This window comes from Anoplophora glabripennis, unplaced genomic scaffold, assembly GCF_000390285.2.
Source record: "Anoplophora glabripennis isolate ALB-LARVAE unplaced genomic scaffold, Agla_2.0 scaffold152, whole genome shotgun sequence".
NCBI classification, from domain to species: Eukaryota; Metazoa; Arthropoda; class Insecta; order Coleoptera; family Cerambycidae; genus Anoplophora; species Anoplophora glabripennis.
The window spans coordinates 620,131-641,630 of record NW_019416497.1 but is presented as its reverse complement, the minus strand read 5'-3'; the positions used below and the strand labels follow the sequence as shown (position 1 = coordinate 641,630).

The 21,500-nt window shown below is 31.8% G+C and overlaps 1 protein-coding gene across 1 annotated transcript in view; it reads right to left on the bottom strand.

Annotated features, from left to right (window-relative positions):
- Window positions 1-21,500, bottom strand: part of LOC108908069 (kinesin-like protein unc-104) — a 115,604-nt gene that overhangs the window by 19,250 nt on the left and 74,854 nt on the right. The window contains exons 2-15 of the mRNA XM_018711981.1: window positions 20,163-20,286; window positions 16,927-17,009; window positions 16,375-16,877; window positions 16,110-16,287; window positions 15,800-15,963; window positions 15,604-15,743; window positions 15,169-15,210; window positions 12,280-12,402; window positions 12,027-12,226; window positions 5,922-6,083; window positions 4,763-5,035; window positions 4,565-4,679; window positions 2,932-3,104; window positions 1,229-1,407 (exon numbers count right to left, since the gene is read on the bottom strand). Coding sequence (XP_018567497.1) covers window positions 1,229-1,407; window positions 2,932-3,104; window positions 4,565-4,679; window positions 4,763-5,035; window positions 5,922-6,083; window positions 12,027-12,226; window positions 12,280-12,402; window positions 15,169-15,210; window positions 15,604-15,743; window positions 15,800-15,963; window positions 16,110-16,287; window positions 16,375-16,877; window positions 16,927-17,009; window positions 20,163-20,262 — 2,435 coding nt within the window. The 5' untranslated portion in view covers window positions 20,263-20,286. The remainder of the gene's footprint in view (window positions 1-1,228; window positions 1,408-2,931; window positions 3,105-4,564; window positions 4,680-4,762; window positions 5,036-5,921; window positions 6,084-12,026; window positions 12,227-12,279; window positions 12,403-15,168; window positions 15,211-15,603; window positions 15,744-15,799; window positions 15,964-16,109; window positions 16,288-16,374; window positions 16,878-16,926; window positions 17,010-20,162; window positions 20,287-21,500) is intronic.

Sequence of the window (21,500 nt, the reverse complement as noted above, 5' to 3'; positions counted from 1 at the left end):
CAAATTTCTATTATTATTCAACCACTGACAAAATTCGACCCGCCTAGGGAAATCTTCTGGCTCCAGATGTTGAACACGCTGTAGATGGTATGGATACAACAGATTCTTGTTTAATGTTCTCCATACCCTGGTATTGGGAATCACTAAAGGCGTGGATATCCGTGGTGTACTAACACCGGGATTACGCTCGGCCATAGCAAGGATATTCTCTTCTTCTACAACACTCTGCTGACTTACCCGTTCGTAGTGAATGCGAACACTTGGAAGTGAACCAGTTTCTCTCAGTGCATGAAAAGTTGTGGTAAACGTTTTCGGGGATGGAATGCGACGATTTGGGAAATGCCGTTGATATTCCAGTAAAGCTAGAGTAGCATTTCCATCGCAATTACCCAAAACAAACACCATATCGGCATACTTAGCAGTCGTAAACTTAAAAGGCATTGTTCGCGAATTTGTAAAATTGAATCTTCACACTAAACTGCAAGCTTGTCAAAACTGACAGTAACCTAGATAACATTTTACCTTGCAAATGTCGTCAGAGCACACTTGACCAATGCGTAGCGAGCCGAGACATAACGCAACAAATTTGATTATTACTTTCTACATTTAAATTTCAAATTCATATAGCTCATAAAGTAAAGCAAATCGGACAAATGTTTATATAAACTTTTTTTCTAGAAATAACCCAAGGAACATCCTCTATTAGTGCCGGGAGAACTTCATGAAACACCCGGTATAATGGATACGATTTCAAAATAATAGTCAAAGAAGTGATACGAGAAGCAAAATTCTTTGATTTAGATGTTTTTCTTGGGCAAAATAAATTCGTAAAGAAATTATTAAACAAATTTTCATAAAATATAGATATGCAAGTAGATACAGATTTTTAAGCAGAAAAATAAGTGTTTTTTACAGCTACAATAGTGAGTTAATGATATACTGCCCAATTAATTTCAATTATCGCAACTGACAAAGTAGATAAGGTTGGAACTTTTGTTTTTTTTATTATTATTTTTATTTAATAACATAAAATGAATGTTAATAAAAACCTAAATGTTAATAAAAATAATAAATAATAATAATTATTATTAAGTATATTTTAAATAATTTTGTTAATAAAATAAAAATAAAATACATACAATAACAGGGCTGAATATTTTTTTAAGAATATTTGTTATCTTGTGTGAAATGATTGTGACGGTACCGTAAAAGATATCTGTTTCCTTACCGTAATTTATCCAATGACCAGTAATGAGTTGCACCATTTTTAATATCTTGTACTTCAACTGCCACGATAGTTCTTGGTATTGTGGTATCTTCATCCTGGTCATAATCAATGACAGGTCTAAGGTCTGGTGGTAGAGGTGAATAGAGTGTATCGGTGAGCAATGTAAATTGGAACTGAACCTGAAACAATGCCATTAATACTTGCATAAAAAATCTTCATCAAGTGGCAATTGACCAAGCGATAATAATTATATCAGAAAGTTTCACACACTGAAATATACAGCTTGACCAAATTCATCTTGTCCCCAAAATGCGCAGATCATAAAGAGAGTCTGCAGAAGGAGTGATAAAGACAGAAGACCTTAATAGTAGGGTAATGTTATACATACCGATGTTCACCGTATGATGTTTAAACAGACAACGAGCTTCGGTGTTAATCTGGTGAGATTGTCAGTACACATGTGAAACTTACGGACAAGATAGATTTGGCGAAACTGTCAATAGTAATGTAGACTCCATACTTATGGAATTTTAAAGATTTGAAATAAAATTGCTAAAATAGAGTGTTTCATAGCGACTCCTATAAATGGCTCAAAAGCTATCCCTAAACTACAGTACATATACAGTCCAGCTATTAAGATTTAAGACTAATTTTATTGTGGTAAAGTGCGTTGCGCTATCTATGTGCAGTCAATGGAACTACTTAGTGAGAATCTTTTTCAGTGACCAAACAAAATTTTGTAAATATACATGTATCGACCCACGAAGTAATAACGTTTTGCATAAAGCGAGTTTTTGACAATTGTCATGGAAATGCACATTGAAATGTGTACAGCTACTTTTTGAAGCAGCTAAAACAGCCACAGAAATGTATGAACTGTTACAACCATATACGGTGATAAAAGTGCATCACGTCTGACTGGGCCATAACCGCACAAGGCGAATGAATGAAAATATGGAAATTGTGTACTCTGCCCTGAAGTCTGATCATCAATCAACAATCAGAATGTTAGCAGATTAATTGCTAATTAAACTTCAGCGCACAGAACAAAGTTTTGATTTTTCATTCATTTGGCTTGTGATCTTCTCTCCATTGTGCATGCTGCCTCGACTATCATGAAACTTCTCGAACCACAGGAACACAGTCAGACATGATTCACACTGATACACACTAATAAATGGACTAGATGGGCACAGGACAGCTGCCAGACGAGAATTACATGAGATTCACACAGTTTTCGTTCCGAAGACATGAGTCACGCATGTATATCACTCTTGAGTAGTTTGTTTTTACAAACACTGTTAGCATAAGTGTTAAACAGGAAAAATTTAAAAGAGAAAAAAATACAGAAAACGGCAAGGTAAAAATTAAACAAAACTCGTCAAAATGCAGATACATTCCGTGTCCATCTCACGCTTGTTACACTGAATACATTTAAATCTGTACTTTTATTTTAAAATGGATTTTGTGCTAAACTCTTGCAACAATCATCCCGTACCCGTCTTGTTGATGTATGATTCTTATAATTATTCTCTTCATACATAACAATAGTAGATAAGCATATTTTGAAATCCTATTTCCTGTAAATACATGTGTTTATTCACCCAGTTTAGAAGATAGTCTTATCAAAATTTATCAAACATAAAACATTTTACAACACTGCAATATAAGCAACAATCGTGCACATAAATGTGGTGTGCTACCTTTTTCTTCAGCTCTACAGAGATGGCGTTGGCCTCCTTTAGGAAGATGGCGTTTCCCCAGAGGTCGTCTCGCAGAGATGTGAACTGATGGTGCTTCCATTTCCGCCACGCGTGCGCAGCCAGCTCAAACTGCTTCTCAGTCCAGTTGCACTCTGCGTCAAACAGAGGGTTCACTGCAAAAGCGCTCATCTCAATGTTAAAGCTAATTGAAGCAGCCATGCGCTTGACTTTATCTAAAGTCGGCAGAGAACTAGCCAGCCAGACAGGGGGGGTGCTCGTGTGAAAAAAGCATCGCAATTTGTCTCTAGTGTAGGTACTACAGCACTTTTATACAAAAAAAGGAAAAATTATCTTGTACTACAAGCATGGTGACGCGAACGTCGATTTTCCAGTTTCTAAATGTGTTTGAGCGAAATTCACCATCCTGAGTCTTTCTAATTCAAATAAATAATTTCAAAAATTGGATGCCAAATTACATGTCATACATATAACGAAAAATTGCTTTACTTGAATGTGCAAATGAATGTATGAACACTAATAATACAGGAACATGCATTCAACATCGTGTGTAAAATAGTTTATCTACTCCTATTAGTTTATATATTAATTATTCAACTGCTTTTGAGCAATTAATAGTATCAATAAACAAGTAGCGTGAGTTTTTATAGTGAGTTATTATAACTCACGCTGGGCTTCTACAATGATAGTTCGGTATGTAAATAGTGTACGCAGTAAATTCTTGGAAATTTTTAAGCCGATAAATATGTTCCATTGGTGTAAAATGGAAAGAATTTTTAACAAATGGAAAGGAATGAATAATTAATAGATTTTAAAATTACTAAATTGCCAACGCCTCTCAGTAGGCGGAACTGTCAATTATTATCATTGAGGGGACAAATGTCATTTGATATTTTAACAAAATAATTTTGACGTTTTCAACTCAATTTCTAATAATAGTCCTAAAAAAGATGAATTTAGATAGCGAAGATGAGTTATTATGTACACCTCCAGAAATAAGAGAAGTAGCTAATAATGCAATACAGAATTTATTACCAGAAAAATCAAAAAACAAGTATAAAGGTGTATATAAAAATTTTCAAGATTGGTGTAGCAATAAAAACGTTAACTCGTTTACAGAAAATGTAGTCGTAGATAAAGTATAGTATTCAACTTGCGGTAATGGTCATAACTCACTTGATGAATTACAGCACTCGCCTGCGGCTCGTGCTGCAAACTTCATCTGCATGAGTTATGACCTGCATTACCGCTCGTTAAATAATATACTATTATGTATGGTAATATACATATACCATTTGTTTAAAAACTTAACTTATGATCTACAAAGAAAAAAAAATTACAAAAAATAATTCAAATATTATAACACTGACTTCAGTGACTATTTTATTTCAAACAAAATTTAAATTCTGCATGATGCCCTTCAAGGATAAACGAAATTAAGTGCATAATTATCTACTTTTTCATACACACAAACTATATGTAAAAACAAAAAAGCAAAAAAGTTACAGGATGGAGAATTCTAAGCATATCATTCACAAATTTCTAAAAAAATGTATGAATTAGTTATAAAACAACTTTCAAGTAGGTTATTAAAAGTCATGTATAATACACTTACCAAATATATCCTCTTCATTATTGAAATCTTCTGGAGTGTATGAGCTGTACATTGACATAGTCATACTCTGCTCCTCAACTTGTTTTTGCAAAGCGTCAATTCTTGCTTCGTAATTCTTTAAAGAGTGAAACGAAATAGAGTATATTTTTAAATACTACCTTGCTTATGCGTTCAACAAACTTATTTATAAATACTTACCTTCCTCTGTTCCTCAAAAAGTTGATCTGCGGTTTCCTTCTCCTTGCGATACTGTTCTTCAAGTGTCACCAATTTCTTCTCCATTTCAACCTTGAGATCAACCCCTTGCTTTTCCAACAGCTCTATTTGTGCAAAATTCCAGTCGACAGTTTCCGACGTGGCCATATTTTTCTCCCGCATTTCTCTTGCTTCGTCGGGATGATTGAATCTAAATACGTGATTTTTACCTAGAATAACTCTGGAACCAGTTTTTAAAGGTACAGGTTCAGTAACCTAAAAACCAGAAGAATAATTCTAATTATCATAAACATGGAATTTATTTATTCTTACCTCTCTACCGTTAACGTAAATCAGTGCTCCATTTAGGGGCACCAATGTAACGCGATTGTCCTTGTTCTCAAAAACGCAGTGTTCTGATTTAATGTGAGATCCACAAAGTTGTATATCTTGTGGAATGTTAGCTTCAGCCGAACCTATCCTAGTTAATCCCTCCTGAAATTAAATGTAAAAATTTACTTATGGCAAGCTTTTTTTTTGTTTATGATCAGAGATATAGAGTGGGGAGAAGGCTCAGCGCACAGAACAAAGTTTTGATTTTTCATTCATTTGGCTTGTGATCTTCTCTCCATTGTGCATGCTGCCTCGACTATCATGAAACTTCTCGAACCACAGGAACACAGTCAGACATGATACACACTGATACACACTAATAAATGGACTAGATGGGCACGGGACAGCTGCCAGACGAGAATTACATGAGATTCACACAGTTTTCGTTCTGAAGACATGAGTCACGCATGTATATCACTCTTGAGTAGTTTGTTTTTACAAACACTGTTAGCATAAGTGTTAAACAGGAAAAATTTAAAAGAGAANGATACTGTTCTTCAAGTGTCACCAATTTCTTCTCCATTTCAACCTTGAGATCAACCCCTTGCTTTTCCAACAGCTCTATTTGTGCAAAATTCCAGTCGACAGTTTCCGACGTGGCCATATTTTTCTCCCGCATTTCTCTTGCTTCGTCGGGATGATTGAATCTAAATACGTGATTTTTACCTAGAATAACTCTGGAACCAGTTTTTAAAGGTACAGGTTCAGTAACCTAAAAACCAGAAGAATAATTCTAATTATCATAAACATGGAATTTATTTATTCTTACCTCTCTACCGTTAACGTAAATCAGTGCTCCATTTAGGGGCACCAATGTAACGCGATTGTCCTTGTTCTCAAAAACGCAGTGTTCTGATTTAATGTGAGATCCACAAAGTTGTATATCTTGTGGAATGTTAGCTTCAGCCGAACCTATCCTAGTTAATCCCTCCTGAAATTAAATGTAAAAATTTACTTATGGCAAGCTTTTTTTTTTGTTTATGATCAGAGATATAGAGTGGGGAGAAGGCTCATTGATCTTCTGCGCATCCTATTTTCGAGGGACACTATGGGCGCTGCCATTTTGAACATGAAGTTTGTTTTGTTTTGAAATTTGGTGAGAGAATAAGGTTAAGTTTCGTGAATTATTTATTAGTTACTATTTGTTTATGAACATATAATTTACGCCTGGGACGGCAAATTTGCTCTGTGGACGTTTTTTAATATTCGATATATCGTTTTTATACTGAAGAAAACGTTTATTATTTATTATTTTTGTTATGTTGTGTGCTGTGAGAGGGTGCCTTAACATAAGGCGTTTTAAACCAAAGGGAATTACATTTCATCGGTAAGTGGTTTTATGTATTTATTCCTTGCAACACCTGTTTAAATTGTTTTGTAACTTTCCAAGAGGTGATTTGTTTATAAAATGGGTAGAAAGTCTGAGGCTCGATAACGAATTTAAATGGTCAGAGAATAAATTTGTTTGTTTATGTCACTTTAAAGCAATAGATTTCGTGAAAGTTGGAACTCAAATTCGCTTAAAGCCTGATGCAGTTCCAAATTTAGAGGCCCATTTAACTAGTAAAGCCGACGCTCCATCCACAAGTTTAGTGAAAACATTAAATACCATACAGAAAAATGTTTCTTTTTCTTCATCAATGTCATCATCAAATGATACGGCAGAGCGTTCTAAGCTTAAACGGAACCTTTGGTAATTTTACTTTTTTGAAGATACTATTTTTAAATAAATATTAATTTTTTATTTTTATTAATTATATTTTTCATTATTATTTTTTTATTTTATTTTTATTATTATTTTAGTGAATTGTCATCTAGTCAAGATACTTCTGCCAGTACTGATAGCAGCACAAGGAGAAAGCATATAAAGTTTATTCAAACCGAACATAATTATAGGTACGTCTTAGAAAAAACAGTAATTAGGTTACGCAAGTTATACACATGACATGTATTTTGTCTCACCCCAACCAATGACTATATTGCTTAACTTACATGTTACATTATTTCAGTATATCTCCTGGTAAAATCAAGAAAAAATATTCAGAATTAAAGAAGACGCAGTTCAAAGTGAGAAAAAAGGTATATTCTGCTAAGAAGACCATTAAATCACTGAAAAGGCACATAACAACCTTAAAAACAATTGTTTCTCAATTAAAACAAGAAAGGAGTCTCAGCGAAAGTGCTATACAGCATTTAGAAAAATGCTATGAAGATGTACCTCATGTATTAATGAGCAGATATTTAAAAAATTTAACTCGGGGAACTGTTACAAGGGAAAATTATCCTGAAAAGTTGCGAAACTTTGCCTGTACTCTACATTTTTATTCAGGTAAAGCATATGAATATGTCCGAAGCACATTTGCACTAGCTCTGCCACATCAGTCTATCAGAAAATGGTACTCAAATATAGACTGCCACCCAGGATTTTGTGACCCATCATTTGAAGCTTTAAAACTTAAAGTAGCCGAAGCAAAACAACTAAATGGATATGTTATCTGCTCCTTAATGTTAGATGAGATGGCTATAAGAAAACAAATAGAGTTTGACGATAAGAGAACGTGGGGTTATATCGATGTTGGAGTGACAATAGACAGTGATGATTTACAACCGGCTTCTGAAGCCCTTGTGCTAATGGTTGTTTGCAACAATTCTCATTGGAAATTACCTATTGCATACTTTTTCATAAAGTCTTTAAACGGATTAGAAAGAGCAAACATTGTACGTGAAGCTTTAATACGACTGGAAGAAATTGAAATAGAAATAACATCTGTAACTTGCGATGGCCCATCAGTGCATTTTTCTATGTTAAAAGACCTTGGGTGTAAACTGGATGACGTACAGTGTATGCAAACATGGTTTCCTCACCCATCTGATACTAGCAAAAAAGTTTATTGTCTATTAGATGTTTGCCATATGCTAAAACTGTTAAGGAACCTTTTTGCAAGTTTTGGTCAAATTAAAACACCAGAAGGAGTAGTAGATTGGAACTTTATAAAGAAGTTGTGTGCTGTTCAAGAAGAGGAAACGTTAAAATTAGCCAATAAATTGAAAAAGTCTCATATAGAATGGGAAAAACAGAAAATGAAAGTAAGTAGATATTTAAAGATTTTTAATCAAAATTTCAATGTAATAGTTTGAGCCATCATAATTTTAATTTTTCAAAATTTAAAATTTTATTTATTAGATAATTAAATAGAAGTTAACTAACAATTAAATAGTTCAATGATAAAAAAGTTAATGGTATTACACACAAACCGCAATACATATGAGGAATTTGCTTTAGTATATATTTTTTAAATTTCACAGGTGATCTTAGCTGCGCAAACACTCAGCCGAACAGTTGCCGATGCTTTGGAGTTTTTGCATTCAGAATTGCAGCATCCAGATTTTGTGGGTGTAGAAGCTACAGCTTTATTTATAAGAAAAATTGATAACCTGTTTGACCTTCTGAATTCCAGAAGTCCATATGGAAGAGGCTATAAAGCCCCTCTGAGGGAAAACAATAAAGAAATTTGGAAACCATTTCTGCTAGAAATGTGTTAATTTTTATTATAGTGTATAGATGTTTCAGGCAGACCTTTGTATTGCACACCTAGAAAGACTGCAATACTTGGATTTGTTATTTCCTCAACATCTGTAATGGGCATCTTTAATAGCTTTGTGCAGACTCAAAAATTGAACTATTTACTCACATATAAATTTAGTCAAGATCATTTAGAGATATTTTTTTTCTCTGTGAGGTATTTATATACACATATTGTTGTTTTTGATAATAAAAATCTGATCTGTTTTTCAGAGCCCGTAATGATTGGAATAATAACCCATCATGTTTGCAATTCATGAGAACTTTCAGAAAACTCCTTTTATTTTCAAACATAGCTGGACGAGGTGGCAACTGCAAGGTACTCGATGATACGGTAGTTTTGAAAGTACCGAGCACAAGTGCCACGAAGACTCAACAAGAAGAAATTGATATTTCAGTATGTAGGAAGTATAGCTTAGATGTTTCAGAGGAAGCGACATTAGATCATGACTATGATATATTACCAATATTTGTAGACCTTAGTGAATTTTCCACTAACGTAGTTACATATATTTCTGGTTGTATTCTAAAAATGTTAAAAAAAAACAAATAGATGCCCTGAATGTCTTACTGCTTGTACGTCTACAAATGATACAATTATTGGTAATCCAACTTATAGGTGGCTGATAAAAAAAATAGAGGCAATGTAATTTATTTTATTTTTATTACTTATAATTATAAATATTGAAATTTACAGATGGCTTACAGATTCCTTCAGAAGGGGTGGTTAAGATTTGTTATGCTACGGAGACCGCAATAAGAAGACTTTTAATATTCACTGACAATAAATTGCCACATGAAAAGGATTTTATGGTTGTATTTGTTACGTCTGTGGTACAACAATTTTATAATTGTGCAGAAGAACTGTTCCCTAGTTTAACAGAGCACAATGTGTCACTCGGATTACACCATGAAAGTCATTTATTTATTCTAATGAAAAGTGTTGTTTCTGCATATACTCGTATAAGATTTTGTTTGTACTAGTTTATCTTTATATTTCAGAATACAAATTTTTTTAGATATTTACCAATTTCTGAAAAAAACCTATTAAATTAAAAAACTTTGCTCATATAATTTGAATCTTTATTTTTGGTTTATTTTAAATTTGCCTCTCCCTATTCCTATTTAAATTTCCCTAAAATTTATCTGTGTTGGCAACCATGATGTTCAAAATGGCGACCATTGTTATTAGCCGCTCGCGCAGGTTGTAAGAGCATTCTCCCCACTCTATATCTCTGTTTATGATATATTTCTCTTATATACAGGGTGGTTCAGATTTTAATAGACAAACTTCGGGAAAACACTAAACAACAAAAATTAACATCACTTTGCTCTATGAACATAGGCGCAGACAGTCACCGTTTATGAGATACAGGGCCTTGAAATTATCAAAAATAAAACAATTTTTTTAAATATCTGGAAAACTGCTTCATCAAATTTATCCAAATTTGGTACACATTTTTTTTCGAATATTTATCCTAGTTCTGTATGCAGACAGTCCAAATTCAAAAACCAGTGGCGGAGAAATAAGGACAGTGTTTCCTTATTTAGAATAAAACTTTTACGTCACCGAATTAATTGGTAATATGAATACATTTTATAACGGTCTGAAATATTCCAAATGAAAAAACATTCTTTTATTTTTGTCGAAAAGTGAATGGTTTACAACATATTATCCCATTAAATAATGTGTTGAAATAGGGAAAATAAAACGAATTTGGGTGGTCCAGATTTTTAATACACAAACTTCGAGACAATATTAGGCAATAAACATTAACATCACTTTGCTCTATGAACATAGGCGCAGAACTCCACCATTTGTGAGATACAGGGCGTTGAAATTAACAAAAGTAAAACAATTTTATTAAATATCTTGAAAATAGCTTCATCAAATTTATCCAAATTTGGTACAAACTTTTTTTCAAATATTTCACCTAGTTCTATATTCTATATGCACACAGTCCAAATTCAAAAACCAGTGGTGGAGAAACAATGATATCGTTTCCTTATTTAAAGTAAAACTTTTATGCCACTGAATTAATTGGTAATATGAATACATTTTACAACGGTCTGAAACATTCCGAATGAAAAAACACTTTTATTTTTGTCGAAAAGTGAATGGTTTACAAGTTATGAGACATATTATGATGCGGTTTTCCAGATATTTAAAAAAATTATTTTATTTTTGTTAATTTCAAGACCCTGTATCTCATAAACGGCAGCTTTCTGCGCCTATGTTCATATAGCAAAGTGATGTTAATTTTTGTTATTTAAAACTTTCCCGAAGTTTGTCTATTAAAATCTGGATTCTGGACCACCCAAATTTGTTTTATTTTTCCCGATTTCAATGCTTTGTTTACTTGAATAATATGTCTCATAACTCGTAAACCATTCACTTTTAGATAAAAATAAAATAATATTTTTTCATCCGGAATGTTTCAGACCATTATAAAATGTATTCATATTACCAATTAATTCAGTGGCGTAGAAGTTTTACTGTAAATAAGAAAACAGTATCTTTGTTTCTTCGCCACTGGTATTTGAATTTGGACTATGTGCATACAAAACTAGGGGAAAGTATTTGAAAAAAAATTTGTACCAAATTTGGATACATATGATAAAGCCGTTTTCCAGATATTTAAAAAAATTGTTTTATTTTTGTTAATTTCAATGCCCTGTATCTCATAAATGGTGGCTTTCTGCGCCTATATGATGTTAATTTTTGTTGTTTAATAGTTTCCCGAAGTTTGTCTATTAAAATCTGGACCACCCTCTATACTATTATATCGGGATATCGAGTCAGTTCTCTCTTGCTAACTGAAGACTTAAAGCTTATTTTTTTAATGGACCACACTGTAGATATGTTATTTATAAATAATGTTTTATCAGAATTACTCCAAATTAAATTAAAGTGGGAATAACTACATATGTATTAATGGACATAAATTTAAGAATTTTCATTATTTATACGGGTAATTTTGCAGAATCTTATTCTGCAGCTTAGATGGCAGTGTCAACAACAGCCAGTGGTGACAACTAGTTACTCGAGTCTAAATCTACAATACAATAATACACTGGTTTAACCACAACAAAATGTCAACTTCAATATTTTGTTTGACCTATCATAAGCTGCAATTGTTTGTCAATAGAATTTATATCATTTATTTTTTTGCACAAAATGATAAAAAATTAAAACAAATTATGAATTCTATGAGAATTTACAAAAATGTTTAGAATTAATTTCATTTAGTTAATACTTTTAAAGTAAAAAGGTAGTAATTTTTTCCTCACCTTAATATAATATATCAAACATTCTGACATGAATGGGTCTTCGTTTAAATTAACAAGATGGGGCGTACACTTTGGTGAAAAAACGCCGACAGTGTTTCCATCTTCTTTGACCGCCACTCCCATTTCGGCGAATACGGCTTCTCTTTGAATCCTTATAGCTTCCGTTTTCTTCAGTTTCTCTTCCCATGTTTCATTTAATTCTATGGAATAAAAATATACTGATTTGCAACTGAATGAGTAATAAATAATGTACCTGCTATAAGTTTTTCACTAGCCTGAAGCTGATCGACGGCCTCTTCAGCTATAGTAGTTGATTGTGTCCTACATCTTTCGTTTTCTTTATTATTTCTAGCAACAATATTGGTATCTTGCACCCCTATAAAAATAGACAATTTTAAAACAATCTACTGCAGCGAAAAAATTATGAATACTTTTATTAATTTTAAAAAATGCTTGAAGCTGATAAAGGTAGAAATACATTACAAATTTAGAAATAATGATGATTTGCCAATTTTATAATACTTAACAAAGCTTAAGCTTCTGCATTCACAATTTTTGAGGACAAAATCAAACAAAGGGAATGAATTACTTTAATATGAACTTAATATCGAGATATTATCACATTAAAAAAAGTTCACTGGAATTCAGTTTGTATAAAAGTATTAGTTCTTTTGTTTTTTAAACCTGCTGTATGCTCTGGATAATATCAGTTTTATTAACTTATTTATTTTTTTATATATATTCTGGCAATTCACTTTGTTCTTTGCAGTACCAATGTTGTGATGTTAATTTATTTTTTAATAAATTCTATTATTGATTGATACAAAAATTAATCATCTAGTATATAAACTAACAAATTTTAATTTTTTTATCGACCTAGAGGTCTCTTAAATATGTTTTACGGTTCCCAATTTTTGATCCAATCAGTCGATTAAGAAATTGTCCAAGTTATATATGTTATTCGCAATAGCCAAAATCGCTCATTACCCGAAAAGTATGGTAATTTGCCCACGATGCGTTTAGAGACTTTTTCTTCGAACAGTGAGTAAAGCAAATTAACCAGAATGAGTTGTGGTTAAGGTATGCCATTCACAATGGGAAATAAGGGTTCCCTCGCTTTTGTTTTGCTTTGTGGAGCATTTCTTTTGCCCACGTCACAATCTAGCTATTATGTTTTACGTGTTGCAAGTGGTCTGCTTGTTATTAGTTTTAACGAGACACTAGTGGTAAGATATACTCAGTAAGCAAGTGCTAGTGAATTTTCACGTTATTGTGGTTCTCGTAATTCTTCAAGATGCTTGCATAAAATTAAATATAAAATGTAATTCAAAAACAACTCCCATAAAAACAAATAATGTTGGTTTTTTAAATTTCTTTTGCGTATTTTCGTTTATGATATAATAACATATATATATTATATATTCTATGATACCTACTTTTAAATGTATGCTTTATTATTTTTTGTACTCACTATTTTATTCAAAATGCATTCCCGGTAAAGCGCAAAGCAGCTGAATACTTATTTCGCATTGTGGGCGACATATAGTTTACCCACAACGCGTTCTAGTTAATTTACTTTACTCACTGTTTGAAGAAAAACTCTCTAAACGCATCTCGAGTAAATTACCATACCCATAACACATTTTGCATAAAAAAGATTGACATTATGAGACATTTTTTGGTATCAATAAATTGATCAAGAAATTGGAGAAGATAGAATAGGTTATATAATTTATTAATCAATTTTGGCATATTTTTGTGACTATATTTATTCGACAGTAACAATTTAGTCACGTTTTAGAATTTCAAGATCTGTGTTTACTCCCAGAATATGTTGCAAACAAGTGTTTGTAATTGCAGTTGCGTTAATCTCACATAAGTCATAAGAATTGGCGATTTACTGTTAATTTTTATTTTAAAAATTAAAATGATTAATTTAAACCGTTTTTATATTTACCAGTTAAACCCACTAAAGCGAGCAAGAAATTGGTCAAGTTAGATTGGTACATGTACATGTAACCGATAAATTTTGTCAAATTTTGTAGCTTAAATAAATTGGCATAGTCAATAGAACTGACTCTAATTTACTGGCTAATTTTCGTGATATTTATTACTGATTTAATAGCATCCATTCTACAATTTTGACACTTTTTTCTATTTTAAATATTTAAATAAGTAAAAGCAGGTGTTTATTACTGCAGTCATGTTAAACTACCGCCACCATATTAGATCATGTTTAATATGATTTATGGTTTGTTGGTCCTAAAAGTTGGTAGCCTTAAGTATGACCAATAAATTGACCAATCTATTGAATAATTTATTGTATTAAAAATTGATAAATGTATTGCCATATTGTTCCACATATAAAGGTGGCATAAAAGTAGTGAAATTTAATAATTCTCAATCTTAAACAGTTTCATAGGCCAAAAATTGTTAAATGTAAATACAGTACAATGAACATTAAAATGTACTTTCTGTGCACATGAAACACAAATGTGCTAATTTTAATTGAATAGCCTAAATTATTTAAAAACCTTTCAGAAACTTTTTTGCATGATTTATAGAGGCAAGAAAGATGATGATTAATCTATATTAATAGATTATACGACCTCTTATAAATTAATTTTGATTTAAACGTATGCTTGTACACGTGACATGCTATATGATGCAGAGAAACAAGCACACCGAAATAATAGACCTTTTACAATATCTTCTACCTAAAATCTTTTTTGTTCATCTATTCTAATCCAACACCGATAAGTCTACATTTGTGATGTTTCTTTATCTATGTACAATATTTATTTTTCATACTATGAAAAAAAATTCTTTGCCCAATTTTTAAATAAACTTAACATCATCTTTTAATTAACAACTTTTTACAATAAACTGGATAGAGTAAAGTATAGGTGGGTTTTCTATAAATTACACTTTAATTAAAATATTTAATTTTACTACTAATGAGATGGACTAATGACATAAGTTTGGTTATGTTTCGTCAAGACCATATAAAATGATAATCCTGCGTAAAAACAAAAAAAGCAATGATCGACACAGAACTGTGGCAAAGATACAGGGTGGCTGACATTCAGGCTGTACGTAACGGGTGCCAGAAGCCATTGTTGTTGTTCAAGCAGATACTTACTAGGAGGCTCCTTTTTCTCATAAATAACTTTACCATCAGGCCCTGAGTAGCGGTAAAACCAAGTTTAAAATTACATCAGCCACCAGATTTTAAGAAACGTTACTTGGTATATTACACAATATAGTTACTGTCTGCTCAGAAACAATTTAAAATATTTAGACACAAAGGTAGGTATACTTAGTGTGCTCACGGACTACATCAAGAGAGAAAAAACTTTTTTGAAATTATATTTAGTGGCAAGCAAATTTTTAAATCAAGAAAAGTTCTCCTTTCCTGGCAATAATCTGTAGACGTACTGTAGATAATTAGTTATTTTAACAAGTATTAATTTTACATTGTTCCTGAGTAGGTGTAGGTAACATAGTTTTTTACACTGAACTATTAACGCCATATACTGCAAAATATTTAGTAGGTTACAGAAAACTAACTGCTTACCCTCATGAACGTCAATTCCTTCCTGTTTAAGTAACTCCCTGAGTTTCTGAATCTCTTCTTTAAGTTCTCTAATGAGTTTGGCATTAGCATCTTCATTGACGATAGCTTTACATACAATTTGCTTAGCTCGATCAGCATACCTGGACGTAGCAGAAAGTTTTAATCACATTTTATTTCCGTGCATAGAAATTTTTACCTCAAAGTCGATAATGTTTCATCGTAGTTAATATCTGCAGGTGATATCGCTGCTATCATAGCAGTTTTACTATTTCCACCAAGGTTTTCTCTAAGAAGCCACGTTAAAACGGAATCTCTATATGGGATGAAATCTGCTTTTTTGGATTTTTTACTTTTAGACGCCTACAAATAAAAAAACAAAGTTAACTCTGCCATGGTATTTTAACATTTCCGAATTTATACTTACAGACTGCAAGGGAAGCAAGGAATGAAGAATGGATGAAGTTAATATTGATAATTAAAATTTCTATGTCTAGATCTATACTTACTATTTCGGCTAATGCAGATATAACTTTTCCGAGAGTTGTAAGACTTTTATTAATGTTCGCACCCTCTTTTAACCTCGTCCCTTTGGCTCCTGTCGAATCTGCCCTCTCAGATCCTGCGAGATCTACCAGTGATATTTTAGACACTTTTTCCGTACATAATTGTGTTGCTTCGTCAATCCTAAAATATTGTAAATATTGACAAAATGCCTACCTAAACAATTTAAAACTATGTATAAGGCTCATCTGTTTCATCAAGATTGCTTACCTTTGTTGTGTAAAAAATATAGTAAAAACAGCATGTGATCTAGAACTGGTTTCATTCATATTAGTAGCTGCGACAGTTCTAGCTTTATTGCCTTCGTCAATAAGGTCATGTATGTCCTGATAACTTGTAACTGCTAATTTACTCAAGTCTTCTACATACGGACCCAAAAGCGGGTGTTCTCTCACTCGTAGATTACCCTTATTTTTCGGATTCAATAGATCCCTAACTCTTTCACAGTATATTTCCATATAACTAACTTCTACCGAATACTTAATATCTGGAGAACTATTGTTACGTATTTTGTTAAATAAGTCTTTGCAAACTTGGGGGATTATCCCTTCTTGTCCATCTTCTTGTTTTCCCATCATGGTGTATGACTTTCCGGCTCCGGTTTGCCCATAAGCAAATATACAGACGTTGTACCCGTCGAAGGAATGTTGTAACATTTCCTCACCTATATCCCTATATACTACGATTTGTGAGGAAAAATTTGGGTCGTCTTCCTAAAACAGTGTAAAGTTACAAAATATCTATAGGCGTTTGCTAACTTACTTCATGTGACCAATAGGAATAGTCAAAGTTGAAACTTTTTTGAGCATCTTTTGTGTTAGGTTCTGCTTTTGGGTTTGTGATTGCTGCAAGACATGGAAATATACATGTTAAAAGTTATAGTGCTTATTGTCAGTGATAAATAATATTTACTCACATCCATGTTAAAAATCATTATTCATTGATTCATCTGAGACCAAATAGCTTTATTGAACCAAGGGTTTAAATGACTGGTTATCAAAAGATACATGGAATTTATAACTAATGATATTGTAGAACTACTACTCTGCGGACTAAAGCCCCTACAAGCACTGAATTACAACTGTGATATCTAATAAACGCTAAGATCACTTGGTAGGTAACATCTCACCCACACAGGGTGTTGAAGTTTAAAAAAAACACATTTGTTCAAATATCTCAGGAGATGTTTATGAAGCGGATCTATGAAAATTGGGCTAATAACACAGGTCAACAAGGGTCAAGAAGCAGAACACACTAATATACATTCCCGAAGGATTTTGGTACGCTGAATCCGAATCTGGCCGCAGAATTGCTCTATCACGTCAGGTTGTTGAGATATCCTAACCTAAAAGTGCAAAAAACACTGTTTTTCGTCATATTTGAGGTTATGTAGTAATGTGATCTATTGTTTTTCGAAAAACTAATACATTGAATCTAAAAGTACAAGGCTCCCTCCTTCGAATGCCGTTGAGTTTGCTCAAATATTTTTTTTTTTTCGTTGAGATATCACATGTTGAAATTTTTAAGTTTCTCAGTTTCTTAATATGCGAAAATCTACTAAGGATCCCTTAGACATCAAGCAGTCGATTGCAATTCAGAAACTTCATACCCATACGGTTTGTGGGTTTGGAGTTGGTGGGCTTGGGGTTTGTAAGCTTGGAGTTTGTAGGTTCGGGTTTTGTGGGATTGGGGTTTGTGGGTTTAGGGATTGTGGGTTTGGGGTTTGTGGGTTTGTGGATTTGGAGTTTGTGAGTTTGAGTTCGTATGTATTGAAGGTTTCTGAGTATGAAGTTTCTGAACTGCAATCAACTGTTTGACGTCTAAGGGATCCTTAGTAGATTTTCGCATATTAAGAAACTGATAAACTTAGAAATTTCAACATGTGATATCTCAACAAAAAAAAAAAAGATATTTGAGCAAACTCAACGGCATTCGAAGGAGGGAGCCTTGTACTTTTAGATTCAATGTATTAGTTTTTTGAAAAAGAATAGATGGCATTACTACATAACCTCAAATATGACGAAAAACAGTGTTTTTTGCACTTTTAGGTTAGGATATCTCAAAAACCTGACGTGATAGAGCAATTCTGCTGCCAGATTCGGATTCAGAGCACCTAACTCCTTCGGAAATATATATTCAAGTTTCTGCTTCCAAAAAAAAAGTAAAATTTTGTTGGTCTGTATAATTTACCTAATTAAAGGCAAAAATTCACTAATTTGTCAACCAGTGGTGAATATACAGGAGAATACTACCATTAAGATATATTCGATACTACTGAGCATTTTAAAAATTTGATAAGACATTTAATTTATAATAGACTTTCTAGGAAAATAGGTATGTATTTTATTTGAAAAACGCGCTATAATAATTTTGGTGTAAATGATAAGTTTAGCCAACTTTATTGGCGTATTCTACCGATGAAAATGATCAAGTTTCGCACTATAAAAATTTTGGATAGGACGCTTCCCTATGGAGATACAGGGTGTTAAATGTTTTAAGAATTTATATTATTTTTCCTGTAACTTCACTGGCAAAAAAGATTGAGTGATAAAATTTGAAGAATGACATTTTTTTAATGGGGACTATTTTTTCATGGATATCTTATTCCAAAATATACTTCAGTGGCGTAGTTATTGGCGGAGTTGGGGATTTTTTTTGAAAAAAAAAAAAATAATCGTACGCCATTGGTTTTTTAAATAATTTTAAATGTTTTTAAAATGTACAATCAATTTGTGTCAATAAAGTATTCATGTAAAGTATTTGTAAAATTTACTGGTCTTCAGATTATTGGGAAATCAAATAAGAAGATATTTAAGTACCCACGTTGCTATTTACCATTTTCTATTGATTGCTAAATGTGTAACAATAAATTCAATACCTAATATTTTTGAGAGATTTGAAAACACTACACAACAACGCAAGAAATGTTCAAAATGTTATTTTTTGCCAGTGAAATTAAAAGAAAAATAATATAAATATTTTAAACTTTTAACACCCTATATCTCCGTAGGGAAAAGCGTCCCATAAAAAAATTTTATAGGGCAAAACTTAATTATTTTCATTGGTAGAATACGCCATTAAAGTTTGGCTAAACTTATCATTTACACCCTATATACATATTGAAGAAATTTTTGTTCAAAATACAATTTTAAATACAAAGCAATCAAAAGTCTACAAAAATCATTGTTGTAGAAATGTTTAATTATCTGTTTTAGTTAAAGTTTTATTCTTATATAGTTTTATTATACAACAAATAGTTTCTGAAATATTTTACCATTTCAAAATTTAAAGAAGAATAACTCAAAAATGATTCATTTTTTGAATAATATGAAAGACCTTTCATAGCAACACAATTAGGAATTAAACATTCTTTGAGAATGTATCCTAGTACCTATGTCCACCATTGGTTGATACACTTGTACAGGAACTTAATTTTTGACTTTAATTAATTATCTCATTAGCCCATGTTTCATCAATATACGTCCAATGTTCAAAGGTATTTATTAACTAATGATATAACAAGAAACAACTACTCCGCGGACTATAGGCCTCCTGCGAAAACAAGTCATGAATAGTAGGTTTCTCTATGCACAAAGCAATGCTTTATGCTAGTAGGCATTGCATAGCAATTTTCCAGGGGTACTGGAATAAATGTTATAAATATATTTTTTATTTTCATAGCTTGTATCCTAAAAAACCAATGACTTTATATCCTTGGTTCGTTAAGGATTTTTGGTTTAAAATAATCCAATGAACAGTCTCCTCAAATTATGACGTAAACTTAAAAAACACTCTGTGTAATTATAAAGATGTGATTTAAATCAAACGACCCTTTTCCTTATCTTTTACTGAAGTTTTTTATGTATTTTAACGGTAAATGTAGATTGAATGATAAAAATAGATACATTATGGTAACAGATACAAGTTATTCCCCTTTACACAAAAATTAATTAAATAATAAAGCAATGTAATTTATAAACAAATATATGTAAAATTACCTGTAGTGTTTCCACTCATTTGTATTATACATTTGCAATCCCGAGAACGTTCTCTATTGTTGAAGGGCCTTACTCTCACAGCTACTTTTACAGATGACATTTTGTTATATTGTTATATCTGAAACTAATGAAAAGGTTAATGTTAATAAGTATTTAGAAATTATAAATAATATTAATACATATATATTTTTTTAAACAGTACTGTTACATAAGACAAAGCCTATACAAATAATAATGTTTTGTTCTGTATCACGGAAAACATTTGTTAATCATCTTTAGAACTTTATCATAAAATTCTAAAATTGAACTGGATGTGCAATGAAAGAAAAAAAATCAATATATATGACAGTATTATTAAATTGTCTTCTATATTAGCCATTTAGGAACTAAATAGGTAGATTGATTACTCTGAGCATCAGCAATAAAATACTTATTTTTAGTAATCCTTGAACTATTATAACCATCGAAAGTCATTTACATTCAATATTTATTTATTGGCAACTTTTTGTTAGATATCACCTATTTCTACCACCTATTTTATCTTTTTTCTTTCAGCAAGTAAATAATAAGAAAATCATTAAGGAAAAATCAGAGGAAATTACTTATGTAGGTACCTACCTACTAAATAATAATAGAACATTCACATTTAAGTATGGACACTAATATGTGGTAATCATATTAAGAAGACATGAATATGTAACGTTAAAAAATATATTCGCACAAATAAATTAACAATCCTCTTTTTAAATGCTATTAAATAATTTATCTGAAAATAAATATATTATACCCACAAAACATGCCGGCAACAGGATAAAAACAAAGAACGTACCAGTTACTGCCTCTATCATTTAAGGAGACATTATTTTTTAACATTATCCACCTGTCATAAATATCCTCGAATTACGTTTTGTATAGTCCTTGGGGACACATACTACGGTAACATCCACTTAACTTTCACATTTTGAAAACTCTCATATATAATTCTATGTGCCTACCAGTGAGGAGGAGAATTATATGTCGTCGGAGAAGGGTAAGATATACCAAGGGAACATTAATACGTAATAGTTTTACATGGATATTTCACGTGAAATATTTCACTGAGGTTATTATATTTGATACAATTAAGGATATAAAAATATTGTAATATAGCAAGTATTTCGTAGTCTAATAACATATTTGACACAGCAAAACATGAAAGTATTACTGACGATTCATGGTTTGATATTTTCTGTTTTTTAATAAATTGTCAAAATGCTCCTGATATTAATCATGAAAGAAAAGATTATCAAAGTAATCTACAGTAAAATAGAGCGATTTTCTACTTCTGGGTGTGTTAAA